Genomic DNA, 17,464 nt, shown 5'->3' on the forward strand with positions numbered 1-17,464 from the left:
TTGAATTTTTGGGTTGGGTAAGTAATAGGTATGATAAAATTCGGGTCGGGTCAATAACAAATCGGGTTGAATTTGGGTCAGGTCAATAACAAGTCGGGTTGATTTCGGGTCGGGTTTGTAATAGGTTGGGTTAAATTCGGGTCAGGTTAGGAACAAGTCGGGTTGAATTCAGGTCAGATAAGTAACAAGTCGGGTTAAATTTGGGTTTTGACAGGTTAAACTGGGTTTGGGTCAATTTCGGTTCAAGTCGGGTTTGGTCCAAGTTAATTAAATTGATCGTTGTAAACCGGTAAATCGGTGCAAGTTGTAAACTGGTAAATTGGTTGTTTAAAAGCAAATTGAATGGTTTCATGGACTCCCAGAGGGTATTAGGGATCATGGTAAACATTTCGGCAATTTTTATTTGCGGGCGAAAAAAAGTCAAAAAAAATCCAAAATTGAAGACTAATATCCACGCTTTTTTAGAAATTTTGGAGGTTTCGGGACCCGGTGTCAAAAAGTCTTGAAATTCTATGGAATACATATCGGGGTCATATAATGCCGTTTGGAACCATATATGATCATTATTTGTTGTCATAAATGTTCGTGGTAGGCTTGAATTAACGAAATCGGTACAAGTTGTAAACCAGTAAATTAGTCGTTTAATACAAATTGGATGGTTCCACCCACCCAATTGGACTCCTGTAGGGTATTAGGGACCATGGTTAATATTTTGGCAATTTTTATTTCCGGGCGAAAAATTAAAAAATCAAAAAATTTCAAAATTGAAGGCTAATATCCAGGCTTTTTGAGATATTTTGGAGGTTTCGGGGCCTAGTGTAGAAATGTATTAATATTTTAGGGGATACACTCGGGGTCATATAATGTCGTTTGAAACCATATATGATCATTATATGTTGTCATAAATGTTCATAAGAGGCTTGAGCTAATGAAATCCATACAATTTGTAAACCGGTAATTAAATATTTAAATTGGCCGTTTAAAGGCAAATTGGATGGTTCCAACAACCCAATTGGACTCCCGGAGGGTATTAGGGGCCATAGTAAACATTTCGAGAATTTTTATTTCCAGGCGAAAAAAAGTCAAAAAAATCCCAAAATTAAAGACTAATATCCACACTTTTTGAGAAATTATGGAGGTTTCGGGGCTCGGTGTCGAAAAGTCGTGAAATTTTAGGGGATACATCTCGGGGTCATATAATGCTGTTTGGAACCATAAATGATCATTATTTGTTGTCATAAATGTTCGTGGTAGGCTTGAGTTAATGAAATTGGTGCAAGTTGTAAACCGGTAAATTGGGCGTTTAAAGGCAAATTGGATGGTTCCACCCACCCAATGGGACTCCCGGAAGGTATTAGGGACCATGGTAAACATTCAGGCAATTTTTATTTTCGGGCGAAAAAAAAGTCAAAATTTTCAAAATTGAAGGCTAATATCCACGCTTTTTGAGAAATTTCTGAGGATTCGGAGCCCGGTTTCGAAAAGTCTTGAAATTTCAAGGGATACATCTCGGGGTTCTATAATGCTATTTGGAACCATATATGATCATTATTTATTGTCATAAATGTTCGTGGTAGGCTTGAGTTAATGAAATCGATGCAAGTTGTAAACTGGTAAATTGGTCGTTTAAAGGCAATTAGGATGGTTCCAGCCACCCAATGGGACTCCCGGACGGTATTAGGGACCATGGTAAACATTTCGGCAATTTTTATTTTCGAGCGAAAAAATCAAAATTTTCAAAATTGAAGGCTAATATCCACGCTTTTTGAGAAATTTAAGAGGATTCGGGGCCCGATGTCGAAAAGTCTTGAAGTTTTAGGGGATACATCTCTGGGTCATTTAATGCCGTTTGGAACCATATATGATCATTATTTGTTGTCATAAATGTTCGTGGTAGGCTTGAGTTAATGAAATCGGTGCAAGTTATAAACCGGTAAATAGGTCGTTGAAAGACAAATTGGATGGTTCCACCCACCCAATTGGACTTTCAAAGGGTATTAAGGACCATGGTAAACATTTCGGCAATTATTATTTTGGGGAAAAAAAGTCAAACAATTAAAAAATTAATTAAAGGCTAATATCCACGCTTTTTGAGAAATTTTGGAGGTTTCGGGGCCTGGTATCGAAAAGCTTTGAGATTCTAGGGACTACATATCGAGGTCATATAATGTCGTTTGGAACCATATATGATCACTATTTTTTGTCACAAATGTTTGTGTGAGGCTTGAGTTAATGAAATCGACGCAAGTTGTAAACTTGTAAATTGGTCGTTTAAAGGCAAAATGGATGGTTCCACCCACCCAATTGGCCTCCCGGAGTGTATTAGAGACCATGGTAAACATTTCGACACTTTTTATTTCCGAGCGAAAAAATTTAAAAAATTCCAAAATTGAAGGCTATATCCACGCTTTTTGAGAATTTTTCGAGTCTTTGGGGTCCGGTGTCGAAAAGTCTTGAAATTCTATGGAATACATCTCGGAGTTATAACATGTCGTTTGGAACTATATATGATCATTATTTGTTGTCATAAATGTTCGTGGTAGGCTTGAATTAATGAAATAAGTGTAAGTTGTAAACAGGTAATTAAATTGGTCGTTTAAAGGCAAATTGGATGGTTCCACCATCCCAATTGGACTCTCGAAGAGTATTTGGGACCATGGTAAATATTTTGGTAATTTTTATATTCGGGCGAAAAAAGTCAAAAAATTCCAAATTGAAGGCTTATATCCACGTTTTTTGAGAAATTTCGAATGTTTCGGGGCCCGGTGCGAAAAACATTGAGATCTTAGGGGGTTAGGGAATACATCTAGGGGTCATATAATGCCGTTTGGATCCATATATGATCATTATATGTTGTCATAAATGTTCGTGGTAAGCCTAGGTTAATGAAATCGGTGCAACTTGTAAACTGGTAAATTGATCGTTTAGAAGCAAATTGGATGGTTCCACCAGGCCAATTGGATTCCCGGAGGATATTAATGAGCATGGTAAACATTTTGAAAATTTTTATTTCCAAGTCGGGTTCTGTTCAAGTCAATAATTTGCGGGTTATAATCAGGTTGGGTCATTTCCAAGTCCGGTCATTCACGGATTCAAGTCGGGTTATGTTCAAGTCAATAATTTGCAGGTTACAATATGCCGGTTCATTTCCAAGTCAGGTCATATTCGGGTTCTACTAACTATAAATAGATAATTATCATTTTTATCAAGCTAATTATTTCCATTGACTATAATATATATGGCAATATAGTAGGGAACTATAGTCTATAATTTAGGAAGATAATTATCTCCATTGACCATACAACAAATATATACTATATTTAACTCTTAAATTTGAGGATAATGCTCCTTTCTTTTGCTGGACTGGACCGACTTGGTCACCCTAGACAAAATGCTTTGATCAACAATAATAAGGTGGTCTAAATAGCATTTAAGGTGATTTGAAATCGGGTCAGGAACAATTTGGGTTGAATTTAGGTCGGGTCAATAACAAGTCGTGTTGATTTCGAGTCGGGTTAGTAACAGATCGGGTTGAATTTTTTGGTCGGGTTAGTAATAGGTCTGGTAAAATTTGGGTCGGGTCAATAACAAGTCGGGTTGATTTCGGGTCGGGTTTGTAACAGGTTGGGTTAAATTCGGGTCGGGTTAGGAACAAGTCGGGTTGAATTCAGATAAGGTTAGTAACAAGTCGAGTTAAATTCGGGTTTTGACGGGTTAAAACGGGTTTAGGTCAATTTTGGTTCAAGTTGAGTTCGGTTTAGGTCAATAATTTATGGGTTACATTCGAGTCGGGTCATCTCCAGGTCAGTTCATGTTCGAGTTCGGGTCTCACATACTCGGTTCAACTCGGATCTTGGGTTGGTTTTAGGTCGGGTTTAGGTCACCATTTTTTTTAGGTTCAATGGGTCGGTTAATAATCGGGTTTGTGTCGGTATTTCTGATCGGGTCTACTTTTGAGTGAGTTTTGACGGCTCTAATTGGAGCACTTGGTAGCTACAAAATATATTAGCTTGAACTAGCCTTCTGGCCCGTTTCATGCACGGGTTATTACTTAGAATATTTTCCTTGTAATGTGTTGCTTATTTGTGTTATATGAGTCAGCATTGTTTTATTGTACTTTATATATATGTTTATATAATGTGGACTAATTAGCTCAACTTTTTTTTTTTTACTATTACTTTATTTTAAGTTTAGGAGATGATAAGAGTATAAGACTATGAATTTATTTTGGTGTAGTTGAAACACTTAATTTCCTTACTTCAATTTGCAAGTTACAGAATGTATAAAGATATGAACTTTATTTTTTGGTAAAGAAGGTGGTATGTGGCATATGAGTGATTTGTGTTGACATGTGGCATATGAGTAATGTGTGGTTTGTGTTTTTAAATACTAAGTATAGATAGATATAGATATAGATATAGATATTTGATGAGGCAATGTAATCTAATACGAAGTATCAAATTTAAAGAAGAGATACTCCATAGTAAGGGCCTGTTCTCTTCCGTTGAAATTCAGTTCAGTTCAGTTCAGTTCAGTTCAGCTCAGCTCAGTTCAGTTCAGTTCAGTTCAGTTCAGTTCAGCTCTTAATTTACGTCTAATGATATTGCTAATGATATAAAGCCAAATAATAATAATAATAATAATAATAATAATAATAATAATAATAATAATAATAATAATATTAACAACAACAATAATAATAATAATAATAATAATAAGAATCAATAAGTAATAAATAATAATAATAATAATAATAATATTGCTCGACCTTTGCGTGGTGTTAGGTTGCTTGGAGGTCCCGCTAGTTCCGATTCTGGTTTCAATGGTGACCCTATGATGCAGAGGGTGACCAAGACAATTGCCCTTATGGATAAGGTCGCTATGCTTGATGATCCTCAGTGTGAACTGTTGTTACTTAGGGCATGTACTGGAGTTTCAAAACTCTACTTTGCATTACGTACTTGTCCTCCTAGTACTTTTGAGGTAGCTCAGCGCACTTTTGATGGAGCTCTTCGATCTTCCTTGGAGCGTATTGTTACCGCTTCGGGGCTTGGGTTTGGTGATTGGCAGTGGCGGCTTGCCACCTTACCATTTGCGTTTGGAGGGCTTGGTGTTTATTCTGCAGGTGATGTTCGTCACTATGCTTTTCTTGCTTCTCGGTTGCAGTCTGCTAGGTTGCAGACACAACTTCTTCGGCATGCTGGCATTGTTGGTCTTGGACGAGCCTTTAAGGATGCGTTGTGTTTGTTTAATGGAACAGTGGAGTCTGACATTTTGAGTAATCCTAGTGAGGTCGCTGCCCCTAAACTCATGAAGAAATTGGCAGATATGTATTTCACAAAGATTACCGCTTCTGCAGAATCTGCTTATTCTTTAACTCCTCGACAATCAGCATTATGGAAATCACAGCAGGGTGATCATACCTCAGCTTGGCTTCGGGCGGTTCCTATTTCGGGGTTGGGTCAGACGATGAACGCTAAGACTTATCGCTGTGTGTTGTCCTATCGGTTGGGTGTTCCTTTATTCTCTGTCTCGATGTCGTGCTCTGCTTGTTCGAGGGTTTTTGCTGGAGATATTTTCGGTGATCACGCGGTGTCTTGTGCTGGTATTGTGGGTATTAAACATCGGCATAATGTCGTTCGGGATACCCTTGTTGATGTTTGCTATCGTTCTGGGATTTCGGCGAGAAAGGAGGTTGACATTGGGTTGGCTGGAGGGCACGACGAGGCCCTCAGACCTGCGGATGTGTTACTTTATTCATGGGATCGTGGTCGCGATGTCTGTGTTGATTTGACAGGGTCTTCTCTTTTGACACAGTCGGGGCTATCTGACTTTAATCCTGGGCGCGTTGTGGCTGATGCTGCTCATCGGAAGCGGGTTAAGTATGAAGCTCGATGTCAGGTGATTGGATATGGTTTCATTCCCTTCTCCTTTTCTTCGCTTGGGGAATTAGAGAAGGAGGATGTTGCGTTACTGAAGCGGATTCAGAGGTTCTCGTCGACGCAAGACATTGGGGCTCGTGCTGCAGCTCATATCTTCACTAGGGTAGGATTTGCTATAGCTAGAGGAGTGGGGGCCCAGATTGTATCTCGGCTTCCCACTAATTTATTGTAGGTTGTATGATTTTGTTTTTGAGATAATAATCATAATAATAATCATAATAATAATAATAATAATAATAATCAATAAATAATAATCAAAATTAATAATAATAATAATAATAATAATAATAATAATAATAATAATATTATGTACATTTGTATATACACATATGTATAGTAATAAATAATCAAAGATCACTAATCCGTAGTTAGAAATCACTAATTAATAAGTTCAGTTCAGTTCAGCTCAGTTCAGTTCAGTTCAGTTTAGTTCAGTTCAGCTAAGTTCAGTCAATTGGAAAAGGCCCTAAGTGATCTTAGAAAAATAGAAAGTGGCAAACACCCTAAATTCAGTGGCGGGACGACATTTCATAGGATTTCAAAACCCTAAAATTGGTGCTTCCAATTATTTCAAAAATCCCATTTTAGTTCGCCGGAGATCGGCATTTCGTGGATTTCTCATTTCTGTCCCAAATTTAAGGTATGAAATCTCATCTTTGCATTAGTTTCTAGAAATTCATCATGATTCAACAGTACCATATATTGAAATTTAGTTGGCTCAGTGTATTTAGAATTCAAATTATGTTATTGTATGAATTAGAATTTCATCAAGTGTTTATTCAAGTTCCAGGAAAAATTAAATGGGTTTTTCACGGGGTATTATGGGTATTTGCTTGAATTTTCTACCATATGTGAGTGTGCTTGTTTTTGCGTCGTTGCTAATTTATGGAATTGTTGTTATTGATTTCATGTAGCTCAAGGAAATGGAATTAAGCTCAATTTGATGTTAAAAATCAATACCAAATTGGTATATAAACTTTAATAAGTAATTAAGAAAACATTTTTTTTTTTTAGTAATTATAATTGATCAAATTTAAAACAATGCCGCCTTTCGTCTCAATAAGTTTGGTTGATTATGGCTTTATTTTTGCTCCTAGGATTGTTACCAGCATATTTCGATTGGTTATGCTAAAATTGTTCACTTCAGGAAGATATATGTGTGGAGTATAGAGTGAATTTTCTTGAGTTAATTGTTTTTGAGGATGCCCCAATTTCTCACGATGAGAAACGAATTTCATGGGGGCATTTTTGTGAATAAATCAACTACTTTTTCAACTTTATTCAATTGTGGAGCCCACAATATTGAAAAAGTTGTTGATTTATTCACAAAAATACCCCCATGAGAAACAAATTTCGTTTCTCACCATGAGAAACAGTGAATTTCCCATTGTTTTTACATTAGGTATTCCTCTTGCTTTAGTGTAGCTATTCGAGTTTTCATTTTATGCTTTTGAAGTATTGTAAAGGTTTCGTGAACAAAATTGTATCTACATTGGATTCATTTGGTTTGATCAGGTGCTTGTACGGTTCCAATGTGGTGCTCAAAGAAACAAAAGTGCCTTGAAAGTGACTACGAGATGGATCGTATTAGTAAGCTACCAGATGCACTGCTTTGCCATATCTTAACTTTTGTGCCTACAAAACTTGTTGTTGCAACTAGTGTATTGTCTAGAAGATGGGTCTCTATTTGGACTAAAGTTCCTGTGCTAGACTTTACCAAGCTTCCTATGACTGACTTATAAGGATTGTGAAAGAAAAAAATGCATGGATTTCATAAGGAACGTCCTGCGTAAGAATGACATTCCATGTGTGCAGCGTTTTCACTTTGAAATATTTAGTGATTTTGAGACCATCCATGCCCAAGCATTGATCAATTTTGCATTGAGACGTGAAATTTGGGAGCTTTATCTGAATAAAGAATGGGTACATAATAAAATTTTGCGCCTGCCTATGGACTTATTTTCTCGTGAGACACTTAGGGTGTTGAAGCTAAGGGGTAATTTCGAATTCAATGTTTGTTTGAGCTTGCATCTGCCAAAACTTGAGACTCTATACCTTTTTGAATCGAGGTGTGTAGGTAAAGATGTGATAAAGATTCTCACTTCAGGTTGCCCTGTTCTTAAAGAGCTGTTGATTGAATATTGTGAAGGAATAAAAGAGTTATCTATAGATTCTCTGACCTTGAATAAGCTGAAAATACATAATGAGAGCCAAATTATTGCTGTTAAAGCACCAAATGTTAGATACCTTGATCTAGATGTTAAGGGGGCAAGATACGAAGCAAGCAACTTTAGTTCACTTGTTGAAGCCAGGGTCCACTTAGGTGATTATGAACCTAGTAAACTACCTTGGCAACTTGAACTCATCAGAAAAATCTCTGATGTGCAGACTCTGTGGCTATCACAGTCTACTGTTGAAGTATGTCTCCAAACCCTTAATCATCTGAATAATGGTGCTAGTTTTTAGTTACATTTAAAAATTTACACTCTGTTTTATAATGATTATCCTTCTCTTTGCAGTTGTTTGGTCTTAGTGAAAATAAGCTCCCCATGTTTCCGAACTTGACCCGTTTGGAGATTCAAATTGAACATAGTATGTTCCAGATGCTGAATTGTGCTCCTAAGCTAACACAATTAACTGTGGATGTGGTAAGCACGTTGTGTTTATATAATATTATTCCCTTATGTGATTGTCTATTTACAGGATCTGTGTAATTGTCTATGAGTACATGCCTTTCATTTTATTGACATTACCTTGTGTGATTTTGTGTATTGATCGTCAGAATCGCTCATTAAAGGATAACGCTCTCCCATTTCCGTCTGAAATAGTGCCTCTGTGTATTTCATCCATTCCAAATATTGAGATTCGAAGCTTCTGTGGTTTCGAAAATGACACAAAACTGGTAATGTACATTTTGAAAAATGCAATGGTGTTAAAGGAGTTGAAAATACACATGCATCGTGTGAGTTTGAAACGTGAAAGGGATGCATTCAAGAAGCTACTAAGTTTTCCCAGGGTCTCCTTTTGCGAAGTTATTATTTGTTCATCTTGTGAACCAGAAACATTGCCCCTTGACTTCCCTATGATCCCTTACTCTTATGAATAATCTCAGTATGTAGAATAGTTAACTCGAATGTACTCATTTTGGAGGGAACTTTACGCTTTGTTTGGATAGCAAAGAAGGAAGGAAAAGAAGGGAAGGGAAAATGGAGGAAGGGAAGGGAAAAGAAAGGGAGGGAGAGGTGAGCTCCATTTTCCCTCCAAATCTCTCCAATTTTGGAGAGATAATGGTTATTATAGAGAAAGGGAAAATGGATCTCTCCCTCTCCTTCCCCCAATCTTTTACCCAAACAAGAGATTTTGTCCCCCTCCATTTCTCTTCTCTTTCCTTCCATTTCTTCCTATCCAAACAAAGTGTTAATGTTTATGAATATGATTGAAGACAATATACTCTGTACATCTGCTTGCTACAACTTTAGTTTTTATGTTCCTTAAAAATCTATTCTTATTTCAGCTTTTCAGCATTGATGCATTTTACGGATGTAATCTTCATTACATTTAACCCCTAACCATCTATTTGAAAAATTAAGCTCTTAATTTGTTTTCCCTTCATGTTTTATCACAAAATAAGGAAGATTATATCCCTTCCTATCCAAACATAGTGAATATTTTACAAATCATACAACCCAAAATTTTAATACTACCTCCATTTTATATTATTTGCAACGATTTATCATAGTATACAATGAGATGATCATCCCATGATTCTCATGGCTAACTAGAGGAGTGTGGTGTTAAGTGGTAGTCTGTCGTTATGTACATTGATAGTATGGAGCAATTTTTAAAGGACAATTTAAAAGGAAATTGGGGCAAACAAAAAAGACAGTGAGAGTAACAACTTTTTTTTTTTTTTGGGAAACCCGAGAGGGGAAATGTACTAGGCTAAATCAAGGTCCGCCAAAGTATGAAGACTTTGGGGGAAAGAGTTCGTACAAATTTGATCCGGAGAGGCACTAGTATCCCATTGTGTAATAAAATGGACAACCGTGTTTGCGGAGTGCCTAATATGAGAACATGAGAAATAAGAAAAACCATTACACATAGGCGATACATCATAAAAAATCAGAAAAATTAGAGCAGCATCAGACTTCATGCGTTGGATTACTTGGACTACAACTAGTTGATCATTACTTTATCAAACGCCCGTACTTAATCAAACGCTCATACTTAATCATGTAAATTCACAAATAACAACTTATTGACATCTAACAATTATTGCCACAACGAACCAATATTACAATAGCTAATAGTCACCATTATAAGTTTATAACTACTACGTACATTAATTTTATTGAATAGAGCTTTAGTTCCTTCATTTATATCTCACCTAAAGGTATAACAAACTACCACTTCCATAAGAATTGGTTCAATCACTAACTGAATAGACTAACCATTCTAGACTAACCACTTATTTAGTACCAAATGACCCCGTGTGAATAGAAGTGGGCGAAAAAAAAAATCTAACCCGGTCAACCTAATTTGATCGATTTTATGCTTCAAAATACTTGGGATTGAATTCAAATCACCTTATTTAAAAAAAGGAAAAGTTGACATTTACTACCAGCGAAAACACCCCGTGTCACATTTACTACATGTTTAAAAAAATATTTAAATTACTACCACACAAATTCCCTAACTATATATATTGCTACCAGTCTACCACTTAACAGAATCCGTTAAGATTATGTTAAATGGGCCCCATATTTCATTAAATAATAATTTAAATTATATAAAAAAAAAACTTTAAAAAAAAAAATTCTCAAACACCTCCCCTCCCCTTCCCGACGTCAGCCACCCTCCCCCCTCCCCTTGTTGGCGGCCAAATGTTTCCCCGAAACCGGCAAGCCCCGCCTCCTCCATTTCCCCACCTGCCAACCACCCCTAACCTCCCCTAACCTCGTGGTCGGTGCACCGAAATCGTCACCTGCCCCCTACTAAACCGTCACCTCCGTCGCGAAACTCCACCAAATTCTTCATCGGCGGCGCCCCGACCTTCCCCTCACCCCTACGCAGCCAACGAACCCCTTTCTCCTTCTTGTTGCCCCGACCACCGGCCAATCGAAACCCTAAAATTCGAAATCGAAATCGAATTCAAAATCCTAAACCACCAACCCCAAACCACCGAAATCAAAACCCTCGTTTAGGGTGGTTTGGGGCTGGTGGTTTAGAATTAGGGAGGGGGGTGATTTTCGGTGTGGGTCATAGGGAGAGGGGCGATTTTCAGTGTGGGGAATAGGGAGAGGGGGGGATTTCTGGTAGGGGAAAGGGAAAGGGAGTGGTTTCCGATACGGGGTGGGGGTCGGGGCAGCAACAACGGGAAAAGGGAGGGGGGTTGTCTGCGTAGGTGGGGGAAAGGGAGGGAGGGGGGTTGTCTGCGTAGGTGGGGGAAAGGGAGGGAGTGGGGTCGCGCTGGCAGGGGGATGTGGTGGGGTCGCGCTGGCGCCGACAGGGGGAGGGGGTGGCAATGAAGTGGAGGGGTGGCTGCCATTGTTATGGGCCCCTCAAACGGAAACAGTAACGGGGTTAGTCACTGGTAGTAATTTCTACAGTTAGAGAATTATGGTGGTAGTAATATAAAATATTTTTTTTAAACAGGTAGTAAATCTGATATGTGGTACTTTTGCTGGTAATAAATGTGAATTTTTTCCTTTAAAAAAAGTGTACTTCGTAGTTCGTACCTCCAATCCGGCCATGGTGCTCGAATAATTCACATTGGAATCTGATTTTATTTTTTTTCGAATCGGATTTTTCTAGATCCGAAATTAGAAGGTACCCGATTCAGTCACTTTCGAGACGGATCTACGTCACGGCCTACGTTTACCACAAACAGTCGTGCCATTTTCAATTCAGATAAAGAAAGTTGTACTCGTCAATTAATCAAACCCCCCAAATTAGACACTTCTACTCTTCCTCCTAACTCCCCAAAATAAATGAAAAATTAAAAGATTCTTCCTTTTTTATATTATTCTAATATTCTCTCCTTAATATCGCGTAGAATTTGCCCAATTTGGAGGGAAATTAACGTGTTATTTTATTTCATTCTTTATTCATTGTATGAGCTTAATTAGGCGGTGGCGTAAATCGTCGGCGAAAATTGTAATGGCGGAAGAACTCAGAACGGCGGCTGCTGCTACTGCCACCGCAACCGGCGCTGCTACGGCGGCTCAAACGACGGTGGATTCTAATGGTCGGAAGAAGTGGACGTGGCCTTCTCTCCTCCGTTGGATTCCTACCTCTACCGATCATATCATCGCTTCTGAAAAACGCCTTCTTTCTTTGGTCAAGTAATTGCCACTTTCTCTCTCATTCGATTTTTTTTTTTTTGGGTTTTTGACGTTTTTATGATTTGATTTTATGATTTTAGTTGACCCCATTTGTTGAATTTGATTAAAATGGGTTTAATTGTGTTTTTTTGATGATGGGTTGTTAGGGTTTTTAGTAATTGATTGGAAATTTTGCTTTGTGATTGTTTTGGATTGGAAAAGTTTGGAATTTCATGAATTTATAATGATCATTTATTTCCCAATTTGGAAAAAGCATCTGGGTTTTTTAGGCTTTTTTTTTTTCGTGAAATTTGGATGATCACTTATATATAGCTTTGGTTCATATAATCTGATGATTATAACTGTAATTTTATGAAGTTCAAGGTAGAGTGAAATGAATTGGTGTCTGGGAGTGATCATGTTATTCTTCTTAATTGTGTAGGAAGAGAGGTATAACTTAAGAATGCGTTTTGCAATTTGATGTTCAGTTCATTCTGTGAGATGATATGCCATCTCGGCTTTTAATGAGTTTGGAATCGTGTGTATTAATGTATGTTTTTGGAAATTTGCCTTATGGGGTTTGATCATTTGTTCTATTTCAGGACACCTTTTGTGGTGGAACAAGTGAATATAGGCTCCGGTCCACCTGGTTCTAAGATTAGGTGGTTTCGATCTGCAAGTGATGAACCTAGGTTTATAAATACCGTTACCTTTGACAACAAAGATGAAAACTCCCCGACAATTGTTATGGTTCATGGATATGGTGCTTCACAAGGCTTCTTCTTCCGGAATTTTGATGCCTTGGCCCGTCGATTTAGGGTTATTGCTATTGATCAGCTTGGGTAAGTATTTAATTATTTGTTTATATGTTTGTTATTGATCACATCAATCTTGTTTTAGCTTAATTCTGTGGTAGTTGTAAAAGCATCACTGTTGCCTTTTGGGCTTCTGAACATTCTGGTCTACATAACAATTTTTCTAAGAGATGTGAGTGATATCAGATCAGTTGTCTTTCCTTTCCATTCATATTTTTGACAGTGAGAAAGATTTCATTTGTTATGTCAAAGGAAGCATGGTCATGAAATGAAAATCATACATACCAATCTATGTGAATTTCCCCTTCCATTATTTTGTGTGCTGAATTTTCTGTAATGAGTGCAGAGATATTCTTGTTAAAGTTGGTTACTTTTGTTGATCTTAAACATACATAAGTCACGGTGTCCATGAAAGCGACGAGTATCCTTGTGCTGTGTTGTCTATTAAATTGTGGCTTAATGTAAATGAAAATTTTAGAATTGGGTGAGTAGGTGGAAACCTACCCGAGATGTTGCTAAAAAGGATCAGCAATTAACTGGAAGGTTAAAAATTGGACAGAAAAATATAAGTGGCTATTTCATTTGCCCTTTCTGCACCCCATCATTTTTCATGAGATGATTGTGAAGCCGGATTAATTTTCATTCTGTATATTATTTTGCTTCATTGTTTGATTTCTTGCCTTGCAGTTGGGGTGGATCAAGCAGGCCTGACTTTACTTGCAAAAGCACTGAAGGTTAGTCATGTTTCTTGACTGTCGATACTTGAAAAATTTAATTGCGTTTATTATTAAATGCACAGTCCCTATGTTGGTGGTAATAGAAGCAGTTTAAACGTCATTGCATTTTCTCTTAGCTGATTGCAGCCGCTATGCTACTCTTTTTTTAATGCAATTCATTTCTCTTGCTTTGCAGAAACTGAAGCATGGTTCATTGATTCTTTTGAGGCATGGCGAAAAGCCAAGAATCTTGATAGTTTCATTCTTCTTGGCCATTCTTTTGGGGGTTATGTTGCTGCTAAATATGCTCTTAAGGTAAGAATTTATTTTTTCCAATCTTCAACTTGGAATTTGCAGAGAACTTCAGGATTATTTTTTCTTATCTAATGAATTCTTATTTTTTGTGTTGGTGTAGCATCCTGAGCATGTTCAGCATTTGATTTTGGTAGGATCAGCAGGATTTTCTGCGGAAACAGATATGTCAGAGCGTTTGACCCAGTTTAGATCAACGTGGAAAGGAGCTGTCTTGAACCATCTCTGGGAATCCAATTTTACTCCTCAGAAGCTTGTGAGGTGATTTTATTTATAGTTTTCTTATTGAATCTGTTGATATCTAACTAGTAATTACAGGGCATCAACCATGTTTATTAATTCTCTCTTAAGTCATTGACAAAGAATAATCCTGCAAATTGTAAAGTATGATCTCTTTATGCAACTTATTTTGAGGGTGAACCTTTAGAGAAAAAGAAACATGAGGAGTTGGTACACATATGATATCTCTATCTAAACTATGATGTTGAGTTTCTTAATATGCTTGGTGTGGTCATGCAGGGGATTAGGTCCGTGGGGGCCAAATCTTGTCCATAAATATACAAGTGCTAGGTTTGGTTCATATGGAACTGGTGAATTGTTGAATGAAGAAGAATCAAAATTGTTGACAGGTAATTTCACATAAGATTTGCATTGACCAAGTAAAGTATCTATTAGCTTATTCTTTTTTTTTGACAAAATCTATTAGCTGATTCTAATTTAATGTCTCTTTCTTTTTAGATTATATATACCACACACTAGCAGCCAAAGGTAGTGGAGAGCTGTGCCTTAAATACATATTCTCATTTGGAGCATTTGCTCGGAAACCGCTTCTTCACAGGTTGGTGACTTTCTGTGTTCCCCTTCTTCACTCTCAATTTCTACTCATTGTTCAAAAGTTGATAATAGTAGATGTCCAACTTAAAGATTTACTTCTCACATTAGGCCATTATTCAGTAAAATATTTACTCCACCCGTTCCCTCCACTCTGTTGTAGTGAACATACCAGTATACCACTGATTACTGATTTCTTTCATTGATGACAGCATAGATACAATCCTCTTTGTAGAAGTACAAAATAAAGTGTTTGTTATTATTATCCTTAGTGCAGACGGTCATGAATATGATAGAGTACATAAGAAGTGCTAGGCATATAATGTACAATTACTTTTGTATACACCCGGTTTTCTGTAATTTACTGTACATCGAGTTCACTTTTGTCAAATTTAGTGTCACTTTTGTCAAATTTAGTATCACTTTTGTCAAATTTATCAATGAAGCATAAATAACTCTTATATATGTCACAGTAACCTTTATGCGTTTTAGTGTAACTTTTGCGCCTTTTATAGTCACTTTATAATGGATGTTCAGTAATTGACTGAACATCCGTTTTATTTAAAAGTTTGCTTTGCCTTCTAAACCGTGGAAATGGGCTAACTATATTGTGATAGCTTACTGGCTGAAAAAAAAAAAGAGAAGAAATAAACAAAAGCTCTATACTGGTTCCTAGACTTTCAGCTGCTCAAAAGAGCTTCTTGATTGAATTATAAAAGTATATGAACACCTTTTCTTCTTTCATTGCAGTGCATCAGAATGGAAAGTGCCAACTACTTTTATCTATGGTTATCATGATTGGATGAGCTACCAAGGGGCTCAAGAAGCCCGTAAGCATATGAAAGTCCCCTGTGAAATCATTAGGGTTCCGGAGGTATGTCACTCTCTTTGTTTCTTCCCCCTTCTGAGCCCCTGGCGTTGTTTATATATTGAAAGCGGTGATATTTATGCAAATTTGCAAGCATACATGGCTGCAAAATTTGTTGGCCTGGGATCTTTGTAACCTCATTTTTTATTATTTGGCCATTGCAGGGTGGGCATTTTGTTTTCATAGACAACGCGAGCGGATTCCATTCAGCTGTTTTTCATGCTTGTCGCAGATTTCTGTCACCAGACCCTGATAACGAATCTCTTCCAGAAGGCTTAACTTCTGCTTAATTTTGAACTGTATGTTGTAGCTTTATCTTTTCTGTGTCTTGCTTGTAGTTATTTACTACCATGTAATTTGTTTACCTGTAAAAACTTACTCGTTCATGGTAGTGAATTTACTACCGTGTATTTTTTTTGGCTCTCTTACAGAGTGATGCTATATAGTATAGAATACGAACAATTCTTTCACTACGTTTCAACTTTGGTGGTTCTCTCATGTATTTGTGAATATTGTTTAATAAAGCATGGTTTACTTACCACTTATGTTTATTTACTTCTTGAGAGTGGCGTGTCTTAGTACTTAAGGAGGTTATCCCCCTTGATTCTCGTTCTAAGAACTTAGTGATCCTTTCCTCTGTGCAGTCCGATAGCATTTTTCTTAAGTGTTGCTACTTGCTAGAATTTATGTTACTTTTATATGAATTGAAATGTCGAAAATTAATTGCAATTCTATGCAAAGAATCACTTTTTAGAAGCAAATAAGCAACAATTTCATTTATCCATAAGTAGAACAGGGTCAAAACCTTCCACACCTCATTGTATGCTAGGTTTTGAATTGAACTTACGAACCCTTATATGAACTTATCGATCCTAATCTAGCCCTTAACTTATTACCTTCGCAACTCAATACACATTCAGGTGAAAAGAACAAAACCGTAGTTGGTAGTCGAAGTCCCTTACAGTCAAACCCACCTCCTTCTAACCGTACATGTCAAAGTCCATTTGGCAACACAGTAGATGAATAAGATGATAATGGATCTGTATCAAGTAGAAACTGTATGTACATGTGTATATACTGAAATAATGAACCCTACTTTGGTTTAAAGAGTTAATGTCGTTTTGAACGTCTTCTTCAAAGAAAACGACATGCATGGTTAATTGCTGTAATATTGTACCTGACCCTGTCTATAAGACTATACTTGTGTATATATAGCTAGGTTCCTGCAATTGTTGTCATCTTTACATTCTTGACTAAAATGTTGTCAGTGAAAATATTGCGTTTATTTATGAATGTTGTACCACTGCTTTTTTCTTGCATTTGTCACATGCTTTTCTCTTTTATGTTTTTTACTGTGCAACTGTTATTTTCACCACAAATGGCTTTGTTTGAATTCTGTAATGGTGGTGAGATGGGTTAGGGAGAAGCATTTTGTTGAACGGAGGGAGTAAATTGAAAGTCTATTTCCATGCGACATTAGGTTTTATCGATTTATCATTCTTATATCAATCAAACGGACACTTTATACTTCAATACATTGAAGTAATATGGTTTTATCATGTTATATTAAAACAACTCGATTTATGTGTGATGTGCTAGATGGTAGATGCTCAACTAAAAATGTACTATATCCTTGTTTATTGTTTGTAACCCCCAT

At 37.0% G+C, this 17,464-nt stretch overlaps 1 protein-coding gene and 1 long non-coding RNA gene across 3 annotated transcripts; both read left to right on the plus strand.

Moving 5' to 3' along the window:
* The first annotated feature begins 6,415 nt into the window (after nt 1-6,415).
* LOC145638298 (uncharacterized) lies at nt 6,416-9,296 on the plus strand. Of its 2 annotated transcripts, none has more exons than XR_014114643.1 (3): nt 6,416-6,582; nt 8,012-8,590; nt 8,725-9,296. It is a non-coding gene; the product is annotated as an uncharacterized LOC145638298 (long non-coding RNA). The 2 variants fall into 2 exon arrangements; XR_014114644.1 differs by having other exon boundaries at nt 8,050-8,590; nt 8,725-9,294.
* Nucleotides 9,297-11,893: 2,597 nt separating this feature from the next.
* LOC145638299 (putative 1-acylglycerol-3-phosphate O-acyltransferase) lies at nt 11,894-16,358 on the plus strand. The gene is made up of 9 exons (XM_081689266.1): nt 11,894-12,286; nt 12,868-13,107; nt 13,768-13,814; nt 13,993-14,111; nt 14,212-14,369; nt 14,628-14,737; nt 14,847-14,946; nt 15,690-15,813; nt 15,972-16,358. Exons 1-9 carry the CDS (start codon nt 12,057-12,059, stop codon nt 16,095-16,097), a joined length of 1,254 nt encoding a protein of 417 aa, XP_081545392.1. The 5' UTR covers nt 11,894-12,056; the 3' UTR covers nt 16,098-16,358.
* Nucleotides 16,359-17,464: the final 1,106 nt, after the last annotated feature.

This window comes from Chenopodium album, chromosome 7 (genome assembly GCF_948465745.1).
Source record: "Chenopodium album chromosome 7, dcCheAlbu1.1, whole genome shotgun sequence".
Taxonomy (NCBI): domain Eukaryota; kingdom Viridiplantae; phylum Streptophyta; class Magnoliopsida; order Caryophyllales; family Amaranthaceae; genus Chenopodium; species Chenopodium album.

What these genes read in the sequence shown, in the direction of transcription:
- LOC145638299 (XM_081689266.1), top strand. Translation starts at nt 12,057, where the DNA reads ATGAGCTTAATTAGGCGGTGGCGTAAATCGTCGGCGAAAATTGTAATG. An exon ending in ACTCCTCAGAAGCTTGTGAG is followed by an intron (nt 14,370 to 14,627) that starts GTGATTTTATTT and finishes GTGGTCATGCAG; the next exon opens with GGGATTAGGTCCGTGGGGGC. An exon ending in CGGAAACCGCTTCTTCACAG is followed by an intron (nt 14,947 to 15,689) that starts GTTGGTGACTTT and finishes CTTTCATTGCAG; the next exon opens with TGCATCAGAATGGAAAGTGC.